General features: G+C 38.1%; 1 protein-coding gene across 6 annotated transcripts in view; it reads right to left on the bottom strand.

Moving 5' to 3' along the window:
* RPA2 (replication protein A2) overlaps positions 1-17,592 on the bottom strand; it is a 397,710-nt gene that overhangs the window by 172,580 nt on the left and 207,538 nt on the right. For 5 of the 6 annotated variants that reach the window (XM_044060108.1, XM_044060104.1, XM_044060103.1 and 2 more), the window contains exon 5: positions 4,044-4,118. The exons of the other annotated variant lie outside the window; for it this stretch is intronic. In XM_044060108.1, coding sequence (XP_043916043.1) covers positions 4,044-4,118 — 75 coding nt within the window. The remainder of the gene's footprint in view (positions 1-4,043; positions 4,119-17,592) is intronic. 6 annotated transcript variants of the gene reach the window in all.

The raw sequence follows: 17,592 nt of genomic DNA on the forward strand, positions 1-17,592 counted from the left end.
AGACACTGCCCCCCATACAAAATCTGAACAGTCTGAACAGATTGGCATGGGATCCGGAGAGAAAGAGCCCTGGATTCAGACACAGTTGATTCCTCAACCTGTGCAGTTCCTAGGAAAGGAATGAAAGTGCTGGGTCCAACAATTCAAGTGCCATTAAATGTTTCTCGTGTGAAGTAGTGTTATCACAAGGATCACAGATGCCATGAGGCCTAGAATTTTAAAGGAACTATAGAGGAGACCATGTCTAGGAAGAAATCCAAGAAATGTCCCAAGTCAGAACTTAGTCTTCTGGCAGGTAGGCCATCCCTTTTACTGTGTCTATCAAGCACCCCAGAAAACAATTCTTCGAGAGAGTGTGAGGAAGGACTTTTGAAAGTTCAATTTAAACCCAGGTAGGAAAAAGGAGGGATACAGCTTTGTCCAAGGACTCTAAGCACCCGAATACAGAATCTGCATAAATCAGCAAGTCAAATAAGAAAAATGTGGATGCCTAGGATTCCAGGCAACCACTGGGGGGGGGGTCATACATTTTGTAAATACGCAAGGTGCAGTACATAGCCTAAAAACAAAGCAGAAAACTGATAATGTAAGCCAGGCACAGCAAATCTCAAAATATTTCCTGAAACTGGAAGCAACTGGAACAAAAGTGTCCTTGAGATCTAGAATCATAATGAAACTGTGGTCTGGAAGCTATGCCATGCCCAACTGTAAGGAAGCATTTTGAATTGTGAAAATTACACAAAGCTGTTTAGGAAGGAAAAATTTAGGATGGGGCTCCAAAAGGGCTCCTTTTCTGGTATAAAAAGATTCTGGAGTAAAATCATTTGCCTGTGTGTATCATAGGCACTGATACAATGAGATGAAACACTGGATGGAAAAGCTCTGTCTGGTCTGGTGGGTGTGGAGTAATTTGCCTGAAAAGGCAGGAGGATTTTCTATCCACCAAGTGTATTCATTCAAAATTATTTACAGAATCCATTTGACTGATTTGTGGCCAGGCTGCACGGCTGAGAGACTGGGGAAGGAATATAAGGAAGGTAGGTGTGTGTGTGTGTGTGTGGAAGGGGGTGTGCTTTGATTCTGCATAGTCTTTTTGCAGGAGGTTGAACCCCCCCCCCTTTTTTTTTTTTTAAAGAAAGGGACCCCCTCATCGGTTTTGTTTCAAAGAATTAGCCTACTTCCATTTCCTTTTTGGATCTCTGACTTTTGCTTATCGTTTGTTCTGCCCCTTGAAGAAATCTTATTTGGGAAGAGCTTGGGTACATGAAACATCTTTGATAACCCATGCATTAATTTGCATCCATCACCCCACAGTTTGAGAATCTGGTGTTTGGACCCTCTGGTGCACAATTCAGAACATGTGTGCATTCAAAATTTCAGATTTTAAAATCACAGAAGTTCAGATTATGTAACCAAGCATACAGTGTTAACACAACAGAAGCAGCATTTTCCAGAGACTGGACCTGCACACTTCACAAAGCAGGTTTCAAAACCAGAGTCAAGTTACAAACAATTTCATTCATACAAGACTTTGCTCTGCATGCAAGGATACTGCAAAAAATCACCCAAACTGTATGCACACTGTAAAAACATTTCCCTATACAGCCCTTATAAATTTAACATTTTAAAGGCTAGAATGCTAGAAACAGACATTTTTCACTGAAGATCTAACCACTTCTGTCCATCAGGGGTCATTTGAGTAGAGAAGACAAGGACTTATTTGAGCAGGCAGCTGGGGAGCCTGCAGCTTGGTCAGCAGTCAAATTTAAGAGAGACCCAACATTCAGGGACACCCTAGGTTTTTCAAGCTTTAAGGATTGCTGGAATAGATACTGGTGTCCTGCAGGCAACTTTATAAACAACGTTGTCCAAGGCAGAATTGGGCACTTCACCCTCCAAAAGGACATGTACTCTGCCTAGCTCTGGCATAGTTCCTGCCTGCTCCGACGCAAAAATACAATCTAGCAATCTGAGGAAAAGTAAACACTCAAGCTCAGGTTCACCTAACAAAGAAACAGTGTGACTGGACTCTGTGTCAAATAAGAAATCACCAATGACCTCCTCAGATTCCTAATCATTCTCTGAAACAGAAAGGTCTCTAGCCAAACTAGCACTAGAGTCATTTACAAACACACAACCATGAGTGTCTGCACATCAGTTGTAGCCAAGGAAACCACATCTGCCTTACATACAGCTATAATCAGATCATCAGCTATATGATTAAACGTCTGTACATATTTTTCTTGTGAACTTCACTACTACGGACATAGCCATGTCTGATGGGGGGGGGGGGGGGCACATCCAACTCCAGAGCCATAGGGGCTGGCAAAACTTTGAGGGAAACGGGGCAAAAAGTAAACGACCTCCGAACCAAGCAGTGGCCTCAACAAAATCATTTACCATAGGCTGAAGCATAGTTTTCTTTTTAGGTGTTACCAGATCAGATGTGGGTGGGTATCAGAGTTCGGATCCAACTATGTCAGAGGAGAAAACACCAGCCAGAATAATAAACTAACAGTACAGGATAACGTATCACAATAAGCACTTACCACTAGAAATTGAATATGTTCCCACACATCTAAAACTCTGTCAAACTGTGCTATTGTCACAAAAAAAAAAAGTTTGAAATGTGTTCAGAATTCTTTAACAATTAAACAGAAGTTAAAGAATGTCCAGTACAGAAAGTCCAAAGAAAAAATGTGCCATACCAGTGAACTCCATGCACTTTAACCACATTAAACTGTCATAAAATAATGTTTAGCTGCAATTTAAACTAAAATCTTTACAGTATGATCAAAAACTTCATTTGTGGTAAATAGAGATCCACTGTTACACCATATACAGAATGAACTATAGAGGCTGAAAAAAATCCAAGTCCTACAATATTTTCCTGTCAGAAGATGAAAACAATGCAGAGTAACAGTAAAAACAGGCCTCTAGTGTCTAAGACACAAACTGCACGTGGAGAGCAAGCCTGAAAATTTCCTCAGGAACAGTGAAAAACATTTGTCAAAGGTAAAAGCCAAATAAACAGCCCCAAAAGCAGAAATTCCCACAGAAATTACTGCAAACACCAATAGATAAATTAAACTTTTAGAAACAAACAAAAACAACAATAAATATAATAAATTAAGAGAAAGGGGGTCTCCAAACAGGGATTAACTGAGCAGTAAGATGGAGAAATCAGATGAGCACTGGATCCTGTGAACAGTCAACAGAAATTTTGTTGGTTTGCAAAAAAGGCTTAAGTACTCACTTCCTTTGACATCTCTCAGGATATGATCAGCAAATCAGCTGTCACAAGAAGAGAGGAAGGAGAGGCCGAGCTTTCGAAAGCTAGTCAGTACTGTGTTACCTTGGCAGATAATCACAATGCTACTGAGGCAGTTAGATTGAGGAGCATCTCTCCTTCATTTGCCCTGGGCTTTAACGGAACACACATTTGTGAGATGCTTCCTGCACACAAAGCAGTTACTGACCACTTCAATAATGCAAAAACAGATCAATACAATGGTTTAAAAATCTGGATCCCTGGAAAAAGATCAGTCTGGCAATGGTAGTACAAGCATGCAATTCGAAATGCAGCAAGAAAGAGCTTATCATGATATTCAGACGGTCCTCTTATTCCACCAAATTTCTGACTTAAGTGGGAGGAAGCCTGCCAAACCAGAAAGGTAAAGGTAGAGATCTGGAAGTCAAGCTAACTGTTGGACTGACTTCTTACAATCAGAAATCCTAGATGTCATGACTGCATCTAGCAAGTTTAAAAGGGAAGTCTAATTTCACACTTAAACGTAAGTGGAGAAGAAATGCACTCACACCCATATATATTGGCACTTAAATCAGAAAACTGCTAAAACTACATGCTTGGCTGAAAACTAGATAATGAGTTTACATTTTCAGAATTTTACAAGGCCATTTGCATAAATAAAAAAAATATTGTATTAACTATCCACCAAACCCCACCAACAAGGGGGGGGGGGACTTGAAAATATTTTCATTCCAAAGAGTACACCAAAGGAAATTTGCATTCATCCAGTTACCTGAAATGACCTGAGGTGACCGGCCACTTTAACATAACTGCCTGGAGGAACAACAACGTTCTCACTCCCAGCTTCCTAAAAACAAAAGGCATATTAGTTAACACAATGTTACTGCAACAATTTGACAAGAAAAAAGGGAAAGGAAACAGTAAAATAGTAGCAGCACGCAGATGACAAAAATGCTCTGTAAAAGTTAGGAGTGTTACTACTACACTGCTCATGGGCAAAACAAATTTGAAAGATCAAACTAGGTACCATAGTTCTGTTACTATCTTTCAAGTGACCTCAGAGAAGAAAGATAAATGTTATAAATCTACAGCAAAGATAAAACAAAATAACTTCATGTTTACAAAGTAACAGTAAATTAGGACTATAAACCACACGTAAACAAAATGTGCACAGAAATAAAGGGAAGACTAAATGAAATCTTCCACTCGCACACTATAAAAATGCAAATAAAAATCAGTGTCTCATAACAAACATAAATAAATCCCACAGCACAACTGCCACTGTTTAAGGACAAGCTATGCCAAGTTACTCTTACACAACTACTAAACCATGAAGCTACAGGTTAAAGATTTCATTTGCAGCACAATAGAACGCATACATATCTTTCTGCAACACTATGAAAAACAAAATATTCATATCTGACTTGACATTCAAATAATGGTTGTGTGTGAATTAATAAAGTGCTCAGTATCAAAACTGTGCAGTGTGAGCGCTCTTTCATAAAAAGCTGGCCCTCAAAACATGTCCTAGCTAATTTACTGGCACTAGTATAACAAATTTGCCAGCACTGTGCTAACAAATGCACACATCTGTTTTGAAATCTATTTTTCACCTGACCACTGCAATGTTTTGCTAGCTTAAGAGAAAAACTGTCACTTCTGTAAGGCAGCTTTACCAGTGTAATCTATTACTAGGCAAGTGGATTCAGTTTCTAGACACTTAAGCCACAACTCAGGTGGCAAGGGCAAAGTTACATAGTCTAGTGAACCCAACAGCTTAAGGATCCTTATAAACCTAGCCAATATCCAATTTTGCTCAATATATGGCCCCTAGGGGCAAGAAGACTCAGATTTGTGCCTGTCCATTGAGCATCTTACAGACTGCCCTGTCCATAAGGGGCATAGGCACTACCACAGGTGTGAATTTACAATTCTCCATATATTGATACAAACTTCCGTTGGAAGTGGGCCAGGGAAGGGCCTGTTTCAAAGAGGCAATCTTCAGGACACGTGTCACTGTAGCATGTTTTGTTTGAGTTGCCAACTTTATATCCCTATATCAAATGATACTCATGCTGTTTGACTTGCATATGTGTAGCAGCTCCACCAGGGCTGGATTTGTAAGTGCTTTACAAGTCAGGTATAGGTCACCCATTAAAAGTTTGTAGGGAAAGAGTAAAGGGATAGGGCTTTTAAGCTATCTGCATAGCTGGCATTTTCACCCTGTAATTTCTTTGGGAGGAACTTCTGAAGTCACTCCAACTGCTGTAGCTGCCTAGTCAAGCACATGTCAAATGGCACATTGTACTCCATTAGAGTAATGAGGGTAGAGGACAGCAGGACTACAATTTCCTTCGATCTGGATGTCATAACTTTAGTTACAAGTTGTGCCACATAAAATTACTTCCTCACCACTGTGGACACATGGCAGTCAAAGTTCAGGCTAATATCTATGTACCTAGATCTCGCACCTCTGACCACTCTTAGGGATATGATGCTGTTGTAATTTGCATGGTATTTGACTTCCCAAACAGTAAGATAATGCATTATTTGCCTTTAGTTTTAGGCCATGGTTCTAGCACCAATAATCTGTCTGATCTAGACCATCCTGAAGGACATCTATATCATTGGGGGACTGAATAATTGCCCCCAGCTTGCAGCTGTCAGCAAACTGTCATCTAGAGGTGGCCTTCCACATTAGCTTCAAGTTCAGAGAAGTACACTCCTAACAGGAGTGGCCCCTAGCACCCAGCCCTGTGGCACACCACTAGTAAATGGCCTCTTGCTGGATCTGTATTAAAAAAAATAAATAAATAAATAAGGAGATTTCCTTATATTATGATACAAGGCTGTTGCAGAAATGTGTGGAAATGACAGTTTGGCTTGGAACATTACTTAGGACTGCTATACAGCCACACTCTGAAAGGAACCAAACCAGATTTCCCGGGGCCCAGATCATCCAGAGGCAGAAAGATCAGCTAGCAGTAAAAAAAAGAGGCAGCTTACCTAGAAAGTTACACCCTGTGATCAAAATGTGCAATGCACCCACCATGAAGTTTCAATTTTATTCCCCCAGACTGAGCATAGAATTTACAAGTGCCTTTCCAGCACTCACTGAGGATCAAATACTGTAAATATTTAGCTAACAAAAGATGAAAATGGATTCTGAACTATGCTACAGTAAAGCTTTTTTGCCGCTTTATAAATGTTGTACAGCGCTTTTGACAGTATTAACTTATTAAGCATTACTCAGATTATGCACACTCAAATCGGGTACACAGTAGTAGTTTAATTCTTAGTGGGATTTAGACCTAGAATAGGTTTTGAAAAGGAAAGTATGTGTTGAGCCTAATTATTTTCCAGCTTAGTCCATGAAACTGACAAATGCATATCCAATAAAATATTGAATTGCTTCCTATTTATTCTGATTGAATATGGGGCTAGTTAAGCAACCAAAAATAAAGAATGTATATATGTACCTTGTGAATACACAAACAGAACTGATCCCAGATTGCTAAAAATAAACTCTGCTTACCCTGTTGAAATGTTCCATTAGTTTTCATTGCTTTGCCTTATACTGCGTTACTGACGCTTTTGAGCTTCGTTAGAGACCATGTCTAACCCTTCTGTAACTGGAGATTTGCAGAGAAAATATGAACCAGCAGTCTGTATGCATTTTCACAAGGAACTGAGACAATACCATATTGACCTCCACAACAGAAAAACAGACACTGGTATGAGAAATAAATTAAATTATTTACTTACATTTGACAACTGGGTAGTCTCTGACTGGGCCAGAGGCCCGTTTTCAGCAGAAACCCAGGGAGAAAAACTCCAAGACTACATAATTACACATAATTACACACATGCACATATGACAATTAAAACAGGAGTTCAAATGCAAGTTCCTTGAAACTGTTTCTAAACGCATTAAAAGACCAGAAAGAAACAGTTGAAACTTAGAACACCCAGCTCAAAAGTCCATCAGATGAACCAAAATCGGACAAGTGAATTAGCGCTTTCACTTTTTAATACTGTGATCTTCTTCAGAAACAAAAATACAATGCCCACACTTCCTTTTATATTAAAATAATTACCCAAAACAGGAAATGACATGTGTCAGAATTAAATAACTTAAAATCCATATGTACAATCACCCTTAGCTTATCCATGAATACAATACAATTATCAGATGACAAAATGAATTTGTAACCTATCTATACAATAAAACATTTTAAATTAATAACTTCATTTAAGCCTGGTGCTCTATCTGCACCAAAAAGTAATTGCCAAAAAGCTTCTTTGCATTCTAATAGGTTGTTTAAATCACCAGCAAATAATGCTTTTTCTACCCGATCCAGAATAAAAAAAATCAAACTTCTTGAATTCATTACATATCACAGCATGCCATGATAGTGCATTCATTCCGTCTTTCTTCTTTACTGCCAAATGATGCTCATATAACCTACACGGTTTACAATTGTTACAGCTGTATGTGTATGTAAAGGCACATACAGCTGTAACAATTGTAAACAGTCTAGGTTCATTAGTAACTCATCTTCTGTAACAATTGGGTACTCTAAGGAGACATTTTGGGCCAAAAATACTACAATTGCAACAGTGAGCATGTAGTTTATGTGGCTACGTGTTCAACATGTGGAAATTACTATATTGGTAAAACCAAGAGAAGTCAAACGTAGGATACATGAGCATTATTTGGCAATAAAGAAGAAAGACAGAATGAATGCACTATCAAGGCATGCTGTGATATGTAATGAATTCAAGAAGTTTGAATTTTTTATTCTGGATAGTGTAGAAAAAGCATTTGCTGGTGATTTAAACAACATATTAGAATGCAAAGAAGCTTTTTGGCAATTACTTTTGGGTACAGATAGAGCACCAGGCTTAAATGAAGTTATTAATTTAAAATGTTTTTATTGTATAGATAGGTTACAAATAAATTCATTTTAGCATCCGAGAATAATTGTATTGTATTCATGGATAAGCCAAGGGTGATTGTACATATGGATTTAACACATTTTATAAATACATAAAAAAAGTTATTTAATTATTCTGACATTAATTAACATGTCATTTCCTGTTTTAGGTAATTATTTTAATATAAAAGGAAGTGTGGGCGTGTTTCTGAAGATGATCACAGTATTAAGTGTGACTGAAAGCACTAATTCACTTTTCCGATTTTGGCTCATTTGATGGACTGTTTTTTTCTAGGATAAAAGTATCACAAACTGAAGCCAAGAAGGCTCAGTGGCCAGGAAATATTGACAATGAGTGGTGGAGAGAAGGAAGTTAGACAGTAAAGGGTTAAATTAGTTAGCCTGGTGGAGAACATGAGCAAAGCCTGTGTTTGGTGAAATATTCCTTTAGGGACTGTTTTAATGAAAGTGCATCATTGATGGACAGAATATGCGGAGGTAGAGAATTCCAGTGTTTGGCAATGATATGAGAGTATAAGGAGACGCCATAAGAGTTTTGGGTTTTGTTAACCTTCAACAATAGTTTATATCAGCAGACCTAAGAGATTTTAGGTTAGTGTAGGGTTGGACAAGGTCAGATAGAGCTGGGCAGTTGTCAGGTTTGTACAAGACTGTATGGGCAGTTAGTAGTAGCTCAAAGTAAGCAGGTGAGGGAGCTCTAACCAGTTCAACCGGAGAAGGGCAGTGCAATGGTGAGATCAGATTACTGGCAAATTTGGATATTTTGTTATAGCAAGATTCAAGGCTATTCAGTTCAGATTTGCGAAGCTTGCTAAATATTTGTGAACAGTAAAGCAGGCAAGATAAGAGATGGGTTCTGGCTGTTGAGAGTCTGGCATGGTCAGTAAGATAAAATTTAGCCCTATTGAGAGAACCCAGTTTGCCATGAACCTTTTTAATTTTGTACAAGGTGTTTGTCAAACTAAGTCCACTATCAGTTGTGACACAAAAGTTTTGTATGTTCAACGGGTTCTATTTTGTTGGTCAACAAGTAAGAGAGCCAGCACCCAGGAGGATCCACAAAGAATAAATTTTATTTCAAAACTGAAACTAGACCGGTTTCAGCGGCAAGGCTTTCTTCAGTAGTACATTAAGCCAAGGTAGTGCTTCAAAGTCTTATATAAGCTCCAAAATTCAGTGACATCACTTCCTGTAGTTAAACAAAATAGTTTAAACTAAAAAGTATTCTGAAAACCATAAATACATAGGTATGATGTATTACTCATGTTCATGAGTTAAAGTTGGTGCATAAATTGACAAACCAAATATAATAAAATCATAATGTTCAAATAAACATATTATGATATTATATAACACAACATCCTGAGAGGTAACAAAAACAAACACAAAGAATAATAAATCCATAAATGTGCCATACATCTGAATACAGATGTGCCTGGACCAAAATAATATATATAATGGAATACAGAAGGTTATGTAGTTAACCAGGAATCATACATATGTCATTCACCTAAAAATATTAATCATAATTTGTCATTTAGTCCCGGCGGGAAGAGCCCCCCAAGATTAACGATCCATCTTTTTTCTTTAGCATTTAAAATTTCATGCCAGCCTGTTTTAAATGATCGGTTACCTGTAATGCAATCAATGATGATAAAAGAAAAATTTGCTGTTTGATGCTTAATGGAATGTCTATATAGTGCATTAGTCAGTCTCTTATTCCTGATATCTCCTAGATGTTCAGAAATCCTAATACGAAATTGTCTGGATGTCTGGCCAATGTAAAGTGCCTGGCATGTGCATGTAGCAAGATATATTATCCAGTCCGAGCTTCAATTGCCAAAAAACTGAATGTTATATATTTGTCCGGTATTTTTACTGGTAAAACTGGTTGTTTTGAAAATAAAACTACAAAAACTGCAGTGTCCACATGGGTAGATACCTATAAGTTTATCACCAGTGAGTGTTCTTTGTATAGGCTGATCTTGCATTACTGTAGTTCTTTTGTAGTGGGAGAATAATGAACCTAGTGTTTTCCTTTTTCTATAAGAAAAATAGCATAGTTCTCCCAAATGATCTGACAAAAGGGGATGTGAATATAATATATTCCAATGGTTGTTGATGATGTTAACTAGGTGCCCACTGTTTCTGCCATAGGTCGTGACAAATCTGCATAGATCAGAATCCTGGTTCTTAGGCCTGGTATTGTATTGCAAAAGGGAATCCCTGGATTTAGTATGACTGAATTGGACAGCTGAATCAATGGTTTGAGGAGAATAGCCCCTGGACATAAATCTATTGGTTAACTCCATTTGTTGGTCAATGAAGTCGTCATTTGAAGAACAAATTCTTTTAATGCGCACAAATTGGGATTTTGGTATATTCCTAATGATGTGTTTAGGATGATGACTTGCCGCATGCAATAGAGTATTGTACTGTGGAAACTTTCTGTGAATAGATGTTTGCAATGTATTATCAAACTGCCTTGTAAGGTGAACGTCCAAAAAGTTGATTTCATTCATATTGAATTCCACAGTAAATTCAATACCCCAAATGTTACTATTCAAATGTTCAATAAATTCTTGGAGGTATTCTTGACCCCCTTTCCATACAAGCCAACAGTCGTCCAGGTATCTCCTCCATATATCCATATCTGGTAGATATATATTATGCATGGGATCATATATAATTTGTTCCTCAATATATCCCATGAAGAGGTCTGCATAAATTGGTGCAAAAGATGCACCCATTGCCGTCCCTTGCAATTGCCAATAGCAGTCTTGTTGGAAATAAAAGACATTCTTGGTGAGAATGTGTTCCACCATACACAGTAATAATTTATTCATCCCGGGGGGGTATAAGTTAGATTTATTCAACCAAAACTCTAAGGCCATAAGACCCGCCCAATGTGGGATACTGGTATACAAAGAGGACACATCAAGAGTACACATTAACCAAGCTGGCTCCAGTTGGGTTTCAGAAATAATCTGCAGAAATTCTGTCGTATCCTGGATTCTGGCCCGAACATATGATAACAAAGGTTTCAATTTATCAGTTAGGAACACAGATAAGGGTTCAGTAAGTGATCCCATACCAGAAACAATTGGTCTGCCTGGTGGCTGATGACTAGACTTGTGAATTTTGGGGAGTAAGTATAGTTGTTGTTTGGCAGGATCCTTAACAGTCAAATGTATTTTTGTGTGCTCAGAAATTATCCCAGATTCCACTGCTTGTTCCAAAAATTCATTTATTTCTAATTGGAAACCAGGTGTAGGATCAATCACCATTTTCATGTAATGATGACGGTTGGAAAGTTGTCGAAGTCCTTCATTTACATAAAAGTCTTTATCCAAAACAACAACCGCACCCCCTTTGTCAGCAGAGATGATCACTATATCTGTATTATTTTTGAGTTGTGAGAGGGCCAATTGCTCCTTTTTTGATAGGTTCTGCCTCAAAGTCCCCAGAGCCAGACTGAAAGTGTAAATCTTTGATGACCACCTGCTGAAAAACAGCTACATGTTTATCCATGGGAGGATTAAATTTAGATTTATGGAATCTAAAATCAGATGATCTTTGAGTGTCATCCATATGGTCCTGTTGTTTAAAGAATAATTTAAGATTAATCTTTCTACAGAACTCTATAATGTCACTAACCATGGAACTTTCATCAATAAAAAAACCAGGAACAAAACCAAGGCCTTTATTAAGTAGGGAATATTGATCATCAGTTAAAACATGTTTTGAAATATATGTTGAGTTACTTCACTATTGACAAGAAGAGTTCTTCTAAGTTTGTGACCCCTGTGTTTCCTACCTGCCCGGTGTTTTTGACCCCTAAAGGGGCCTCAGTATTTCTACCCCTTTTTGCATTTGGAGAGTCACTGGTGCTAGGTGTCTCAGTGTCTGTAGTTGAGGATTCTTCCCCTGATGTTATATAATTGGACCCTGTTTTTTTCAAAATAGATCTTGGTCTCTTTTTACGTGTGAAAGAAACATTCTTTGTACCATGGGCAAACCTTACACCCTTGTGTAATTCAAATTGTCTGCCCTTGTCATAATCATCCTTGTCCCTTGCGAATTTATGCAACTTTTTACTTTTCAGGTTGCTCTCTAGACTGGATAATTCCTTAGACAATTTGCTCAGACAACCCTGAAAATTTGTGTGATGTTCAAACTGTTTTAAATTGTTACACGTTTTTTCAACCTCATTAATATTGCCCTGTATTGTTCTCTCATAGAAAGATGCCAAGATATGAACTCTGGCCATGGCGGCCTCTTGTTGTGCATGTTGCCAATCCTTGAGCAGAATCTCATCCGGTGAATCAACCAACGGCTGGATTTTGCATCTCAATCCTCTAGGGGAAATATTTTGTACTTGGTAAGCTTTGAACAATTTGTGGTGCCAAATGTTCGTTCTCAAAGTTTTAATTTGTTTGCCTAATTTGAAAAATAGATTGTCACAACCGCCAACTGGATCAATGGTATCCAAAACATCCATTTCATTGGATTCAGTACCAATTCCAAAAATTTTTAGATCATCCTTATCGGAGCAAAGACCAGATAATAAGTTTTTGAGATCCATGACAATAAGTTGCTAATAATCAGAAGAGGCGTACAGAGAACACCAACAAAAAATAAATACCTATCTCGGTTGAAAGAGCAAATTGTAAGAATTATTCAATAAGATCTGACAACCAGAATCACAAAAGAGTGCAAGTCCTGATATAAAGTGAGACCATAGGGCAAAAGGTATGTTTATATCCACGGGTATGGTATGTTGATAAAAAATTATTTGAAGGTCAGTTAATAAGTATGATATCAAAGTATGTATCAAACTGAAGACCCTCGAAAAGGTTTGTATTCCTCAATTAAACCAATGACATAGATTAAGCCAACATTATACACATAGGAATCACTGACAAATGAGGTAAAATGCTATAATGAAAAAACTAAACCCAGTCAGGATATGAAAGGCAAACTGATTGCAAAAATTGTATACCCACGTATATAATCAAACAAAGGTATAGTGACCCTTATCATTAAGGTAGTCAATAAAGCCTATAGTCATTGAATCAATTGAGACTAACTATATAGAAAATTGAAGTGCCTCCACTCCCTCGAAATGCAAGACTAGTCACTGTAGTTTCACATTTGTACAATGAACATGTAGTTATACAAAAAACAATCCTCATATATAGCAAATATGACTCAAAAAAATGTTTAGATGATAAACAATTATATTAAATACCTGTTGAAATATAGTATGATGTTTGCAGATGACATTGTGATCTGTAGTGAGAGTAGGAATCAGGTTGAGGAGACTCTGGAGAGGTGGAGATATGCTCTAGAGAGCAGAGGAATGAGGGTCAGCAGGGCTAAGACAGAATATATGTGTGTAAATGAGAGGGAGGGTAGAGGAATGGTGAGGATGCAGGGAGTAGAGTTGGTAAAGGTGGACGAGTTTAAGTACTTGGGATCAACAGTTCAGAGTAATGGTGAATGTGGAAGAGAGGTGAAGAAGAGAGTACAGGCAGGGTGGAAGGAGTGATTTGTGACAGACAGGTATCGGTAAGAGTGAAAGGGAAGGTCTACAAGAGTGTAGTGAGACCAGCTATGTTATATGGGTTGGAGACAGTGGCATTGACAAAAAGGCAGGAGGCGGAGCTGGATGTGGCAGAGTTAAAGATGTTAAGATTTGCAATCGGTGTGACTAGGATGGATAGGATTAGGAATCGGTATATTAGAGGGTCAGCTCATGTTGGACAGTTTGGAGACAAAGCAAGAGAGACGAGATTGCGTTGGTTTGGACATGTGCTGAGGAGGGATGATGGGTATATTGGGAAAAAGATGCTAAGGATGGAGCTGCCAGGTAAGAGGAATAGAGGAAGGCCTAAGATAAGGTTTATGGATGTGGTGAGAGGACATGCAGGCGGTTGGTGTGACAGAGCAAGATGCAGAGGATAGGAAGAAATGGAAAGAGATTATCCGCTGTGGCGACCCCTAACGGGAAAAGCCGAAAGAGAATGATGACCTGTTGAAATATAGTAATATCTAGCCCTGTAGATCAAGCAATACAGACAATCATGACAATAGAAAATGTACCTATATATTGTTGCTGCCAAAAATCAGTATAAACAGGCAGAGATGGAATTGAAAAAAGTTCAGAAGTAACCAACACTAAATGCCCTCTAAGGACTATAGAGGCTGTATCTCAGTATGACGTGTAAATCATCAAAAATGATGAAATAACATTCTAAATAACTAATAACATGCCCAGAGTGGAACAATATTTTGCCCAGAAAATCCAAAAAATCAAGAGTGTCACCTAGATAACAGCCATGCAGTCGATAGACGCACCAATCTCAATAAAGGTTAATCATGAACCCAATACCTAGATAAATATCAGAAAAAAATGCTTATAATAGGTATGAAAAGGCAGTATTGGGTTAAAAAGATATATATTTAGTGATGATGAATATCCACACATCCAAAAAATGTATAGAATAGGTCAGGATAATCAATACAGAAAGAGTTTAATAAGAACAAAATATCTAAATGATTCACAGAGACAAATATGTTCAGTTTGTAATCATAGCCCTGAGAGATAAATGCAACAAAGTGAATCAAGATATCAAGATATAAATGTACCAAACAGCTTATACAAGCTGAAAAAAGGCAAATGTTGTCCCAAAGAATCTTTGTTCTCCAAAATGACTGAATAGGCCTAATAAAAGAAACAAAAGCAATTCAGCTATATTGTGCATATACACCCTAATATATATAATGGTTGCTAATAAACATCGAGAAAATGATGAATGATGAACACATATACAAATAGGTGTAAAAGGCTCCCCCAAGTGCCTTAAACTAGATATCATGTATTAAGTAACAACAAACATTTGTATAAAGTGAAAATATTGTTATATGTCATGCAAATGAAAAAACATTCGACTCAATCTATATGCTGTAAACAGTACACAACAGGACTCTAGCATATACTGAACACATGTAAAAAGCGTGGGACCTTGATGAAGATGTAATCAACCTAATGTCGTTGAGCTGCACAACTACAAGCAATCAGTAAGCAAATATGTCCAAGTAGTCAAGAAAGCGGCTAAGCCAAAAAACGGAGAATCTTCCTCTGATATCAAAAAATGTGAGACACTGCTCCTAGTCCCATGCGCCAAAAAATAAAATGATAGCCCCAGTATGTCATTTATATAAGATGGTGGTACAGTACCTTTAATGAAGCTGAGGCTTGAAATCAGTACAAATAAGATCCAAATGAGAACTGGAGTAAACAGCAAATCCAAGATGTCCCATACGTCTTTCAGTCTAGCGAGACTATCTCAGCATGAGCCCCTGTCCGAACTCATAAGTAGTATGGTCGCTGGCAAAAACACCACCATAAAGCAACATAAATCCACCCAAAAATGCACAGAGCTGGAGACAGTAATAAAACTGAACTCACAGTAATAGCATATGCAGTTCGAATTAAATTGATAACCCGGACCAAATCATTTAAACAGAGTTAACCACCAAAAACAGAGATCTCCAAAAGCAAAGGTCTCCTGTGGAGACAAACGACAAAAGAGTATTACAAATTTGTATCCCGTACACTCCCAAACGATCTCAGGAACGATGTCGTCAGTCTGGAAAAAGCACCAAACCAAAACGCTGATGAATTGAGTATTCCAGATGTAAAGACTGTTTTAATGAAAGTGCATCATTGATGGACAGAATATGCGGAGGTAGAGAATTCCAGTGTTTGGCAATGATATGAGAGTATAAGGAGACGCCATAAGAGTTTTGGGTTTTGTTAACATTCAACAATAGTTTATATCAGCAGACCTAACAGATTTTAGGTTAGTGTAGGGTTGGACAAGGTCAGATAGAGCTGGGCAGTTGTCAGGTTTGTACAAGACTGTATGGGCAGTTAGTAGTAGCTCAAAGTAAGCAGGTGAGGGAGCTCTAACCAGTTCAACCGGAGAAGGGCAGTGCAATGGTGAGATCCGATTACTGGCAAATTTGGATATTTTGTTATAGCAAGATTCAAGGCTATTCAGTTCAGATTTGCGAAGCTTGCTAAATATTTGTGAACAGTAAAGCAGGCAAGATAAGAGATGGGTTCTGGCTGTTGAGAGTCTGGCATGGTCAGTAAGATAAAATTTAGCCCTACTGAGAGAACCCAGTTTGCCATGAACCTTTTTAATTTAGTACAAGGTGTTTGTCAAACTAAGTCCACTATCAGTTGTGACACAAAAGTTTTGTATGTTCAACGGGTTCTATTTTGTGCCATTGGAGGAGGAAATAGAGATAGGTGTTTTTTTTGTTGTTTTTTTGTTGTTTGGTCAAGTATAATTTGATGTGCTGTTAAGCAGTTTTCAATACTGTGGAGGGCTGCCTGAGTTTTTTTTCTTTGAGTTTCTTAATAGAGGGGGCAGAGCAGATTAGGGAAGCATCATCAGCATATTGTATGATTGGGGTTGGACTTGCTGAGGAGTTTAGGTCATTGGTAAAAACTCTGAAGAAAAGTAGGCCAAGGATAGATCCTTGTGGGACTCCTACACATACAGGGCGCTGTGGGGGGGTGTTATTGTCCCATAAAGTGGCTTGTTTCCTATCTGATAGGTAGCTATAAAACCAGCTTAGGGCTTCAGAGCTGCAGTGGTAGAAAGCCAGTTTGAATATTTGATGATACACAGTGTCAAATGCTTATCTAGGAAGGTAGCAGAGACAAGTTGTTTTTGAGTTGATTTATGGTATTAGTAAAGCTAATTAGAGTTGTACTGGTGCTATGCCTAGGTTGAAAGCTATGCTGTGTGTTAGATAAGATAGAAAAAGTGGTCTAAGATCTGTTTGTGTATACATTTTCTAAGATTTTGGCAAGTGACAAAACGGCTATAGGTCTGTAGTTGGATAAATCAGTAGAGGGACCGGCTTTTAGAGTAGAACGTGCAATATTTTCCAGAGGAGTGGTATGTACCGTTCAGCGATAGAATGGTTAATGAGAATAGATATAGGGTAAGCGATGTAAATCTGTTTTCTAAGGGTAAATCTGGGCCTCCACTTCACTGCACCATCCCCCATGCATATATCCCTAAAAATTCATGACTTGCAGATACAGCTTAGACAGAAGAGTAAAATGTGTGAAAAGACTTGGCCACCATAGGGACATGGTGCTAGCACAGGTCAGAGATTTAGAAATCTGAAAGGAACTGTGACTTGTACACAGCAGTATGGATTATTTACAGAACTGGCAGTCTGAGTTCGAAGCACAGACACAAAGCCTTAGGGTACGCAACAGTTTAAAGAAATGCTGAAGTCAAAGATTACAACTAGAACAGAAATAAATACCAG

Source organism: Protopterus annectens, chromosome 1.part2 (assembly GCF_019279795.1).
Source record: "Protopterus annectens isolate FY-2018-M chromosome 1.part2, PAN1.0, whole genome shotgun sequence".
Classification (NCBI taxonomy): domain Eukaryota; kingdom Metazoa; phylum Chordata; order Ceratodontiformes; family Protopteridae; genus Protopterus; species Protopterus annectens.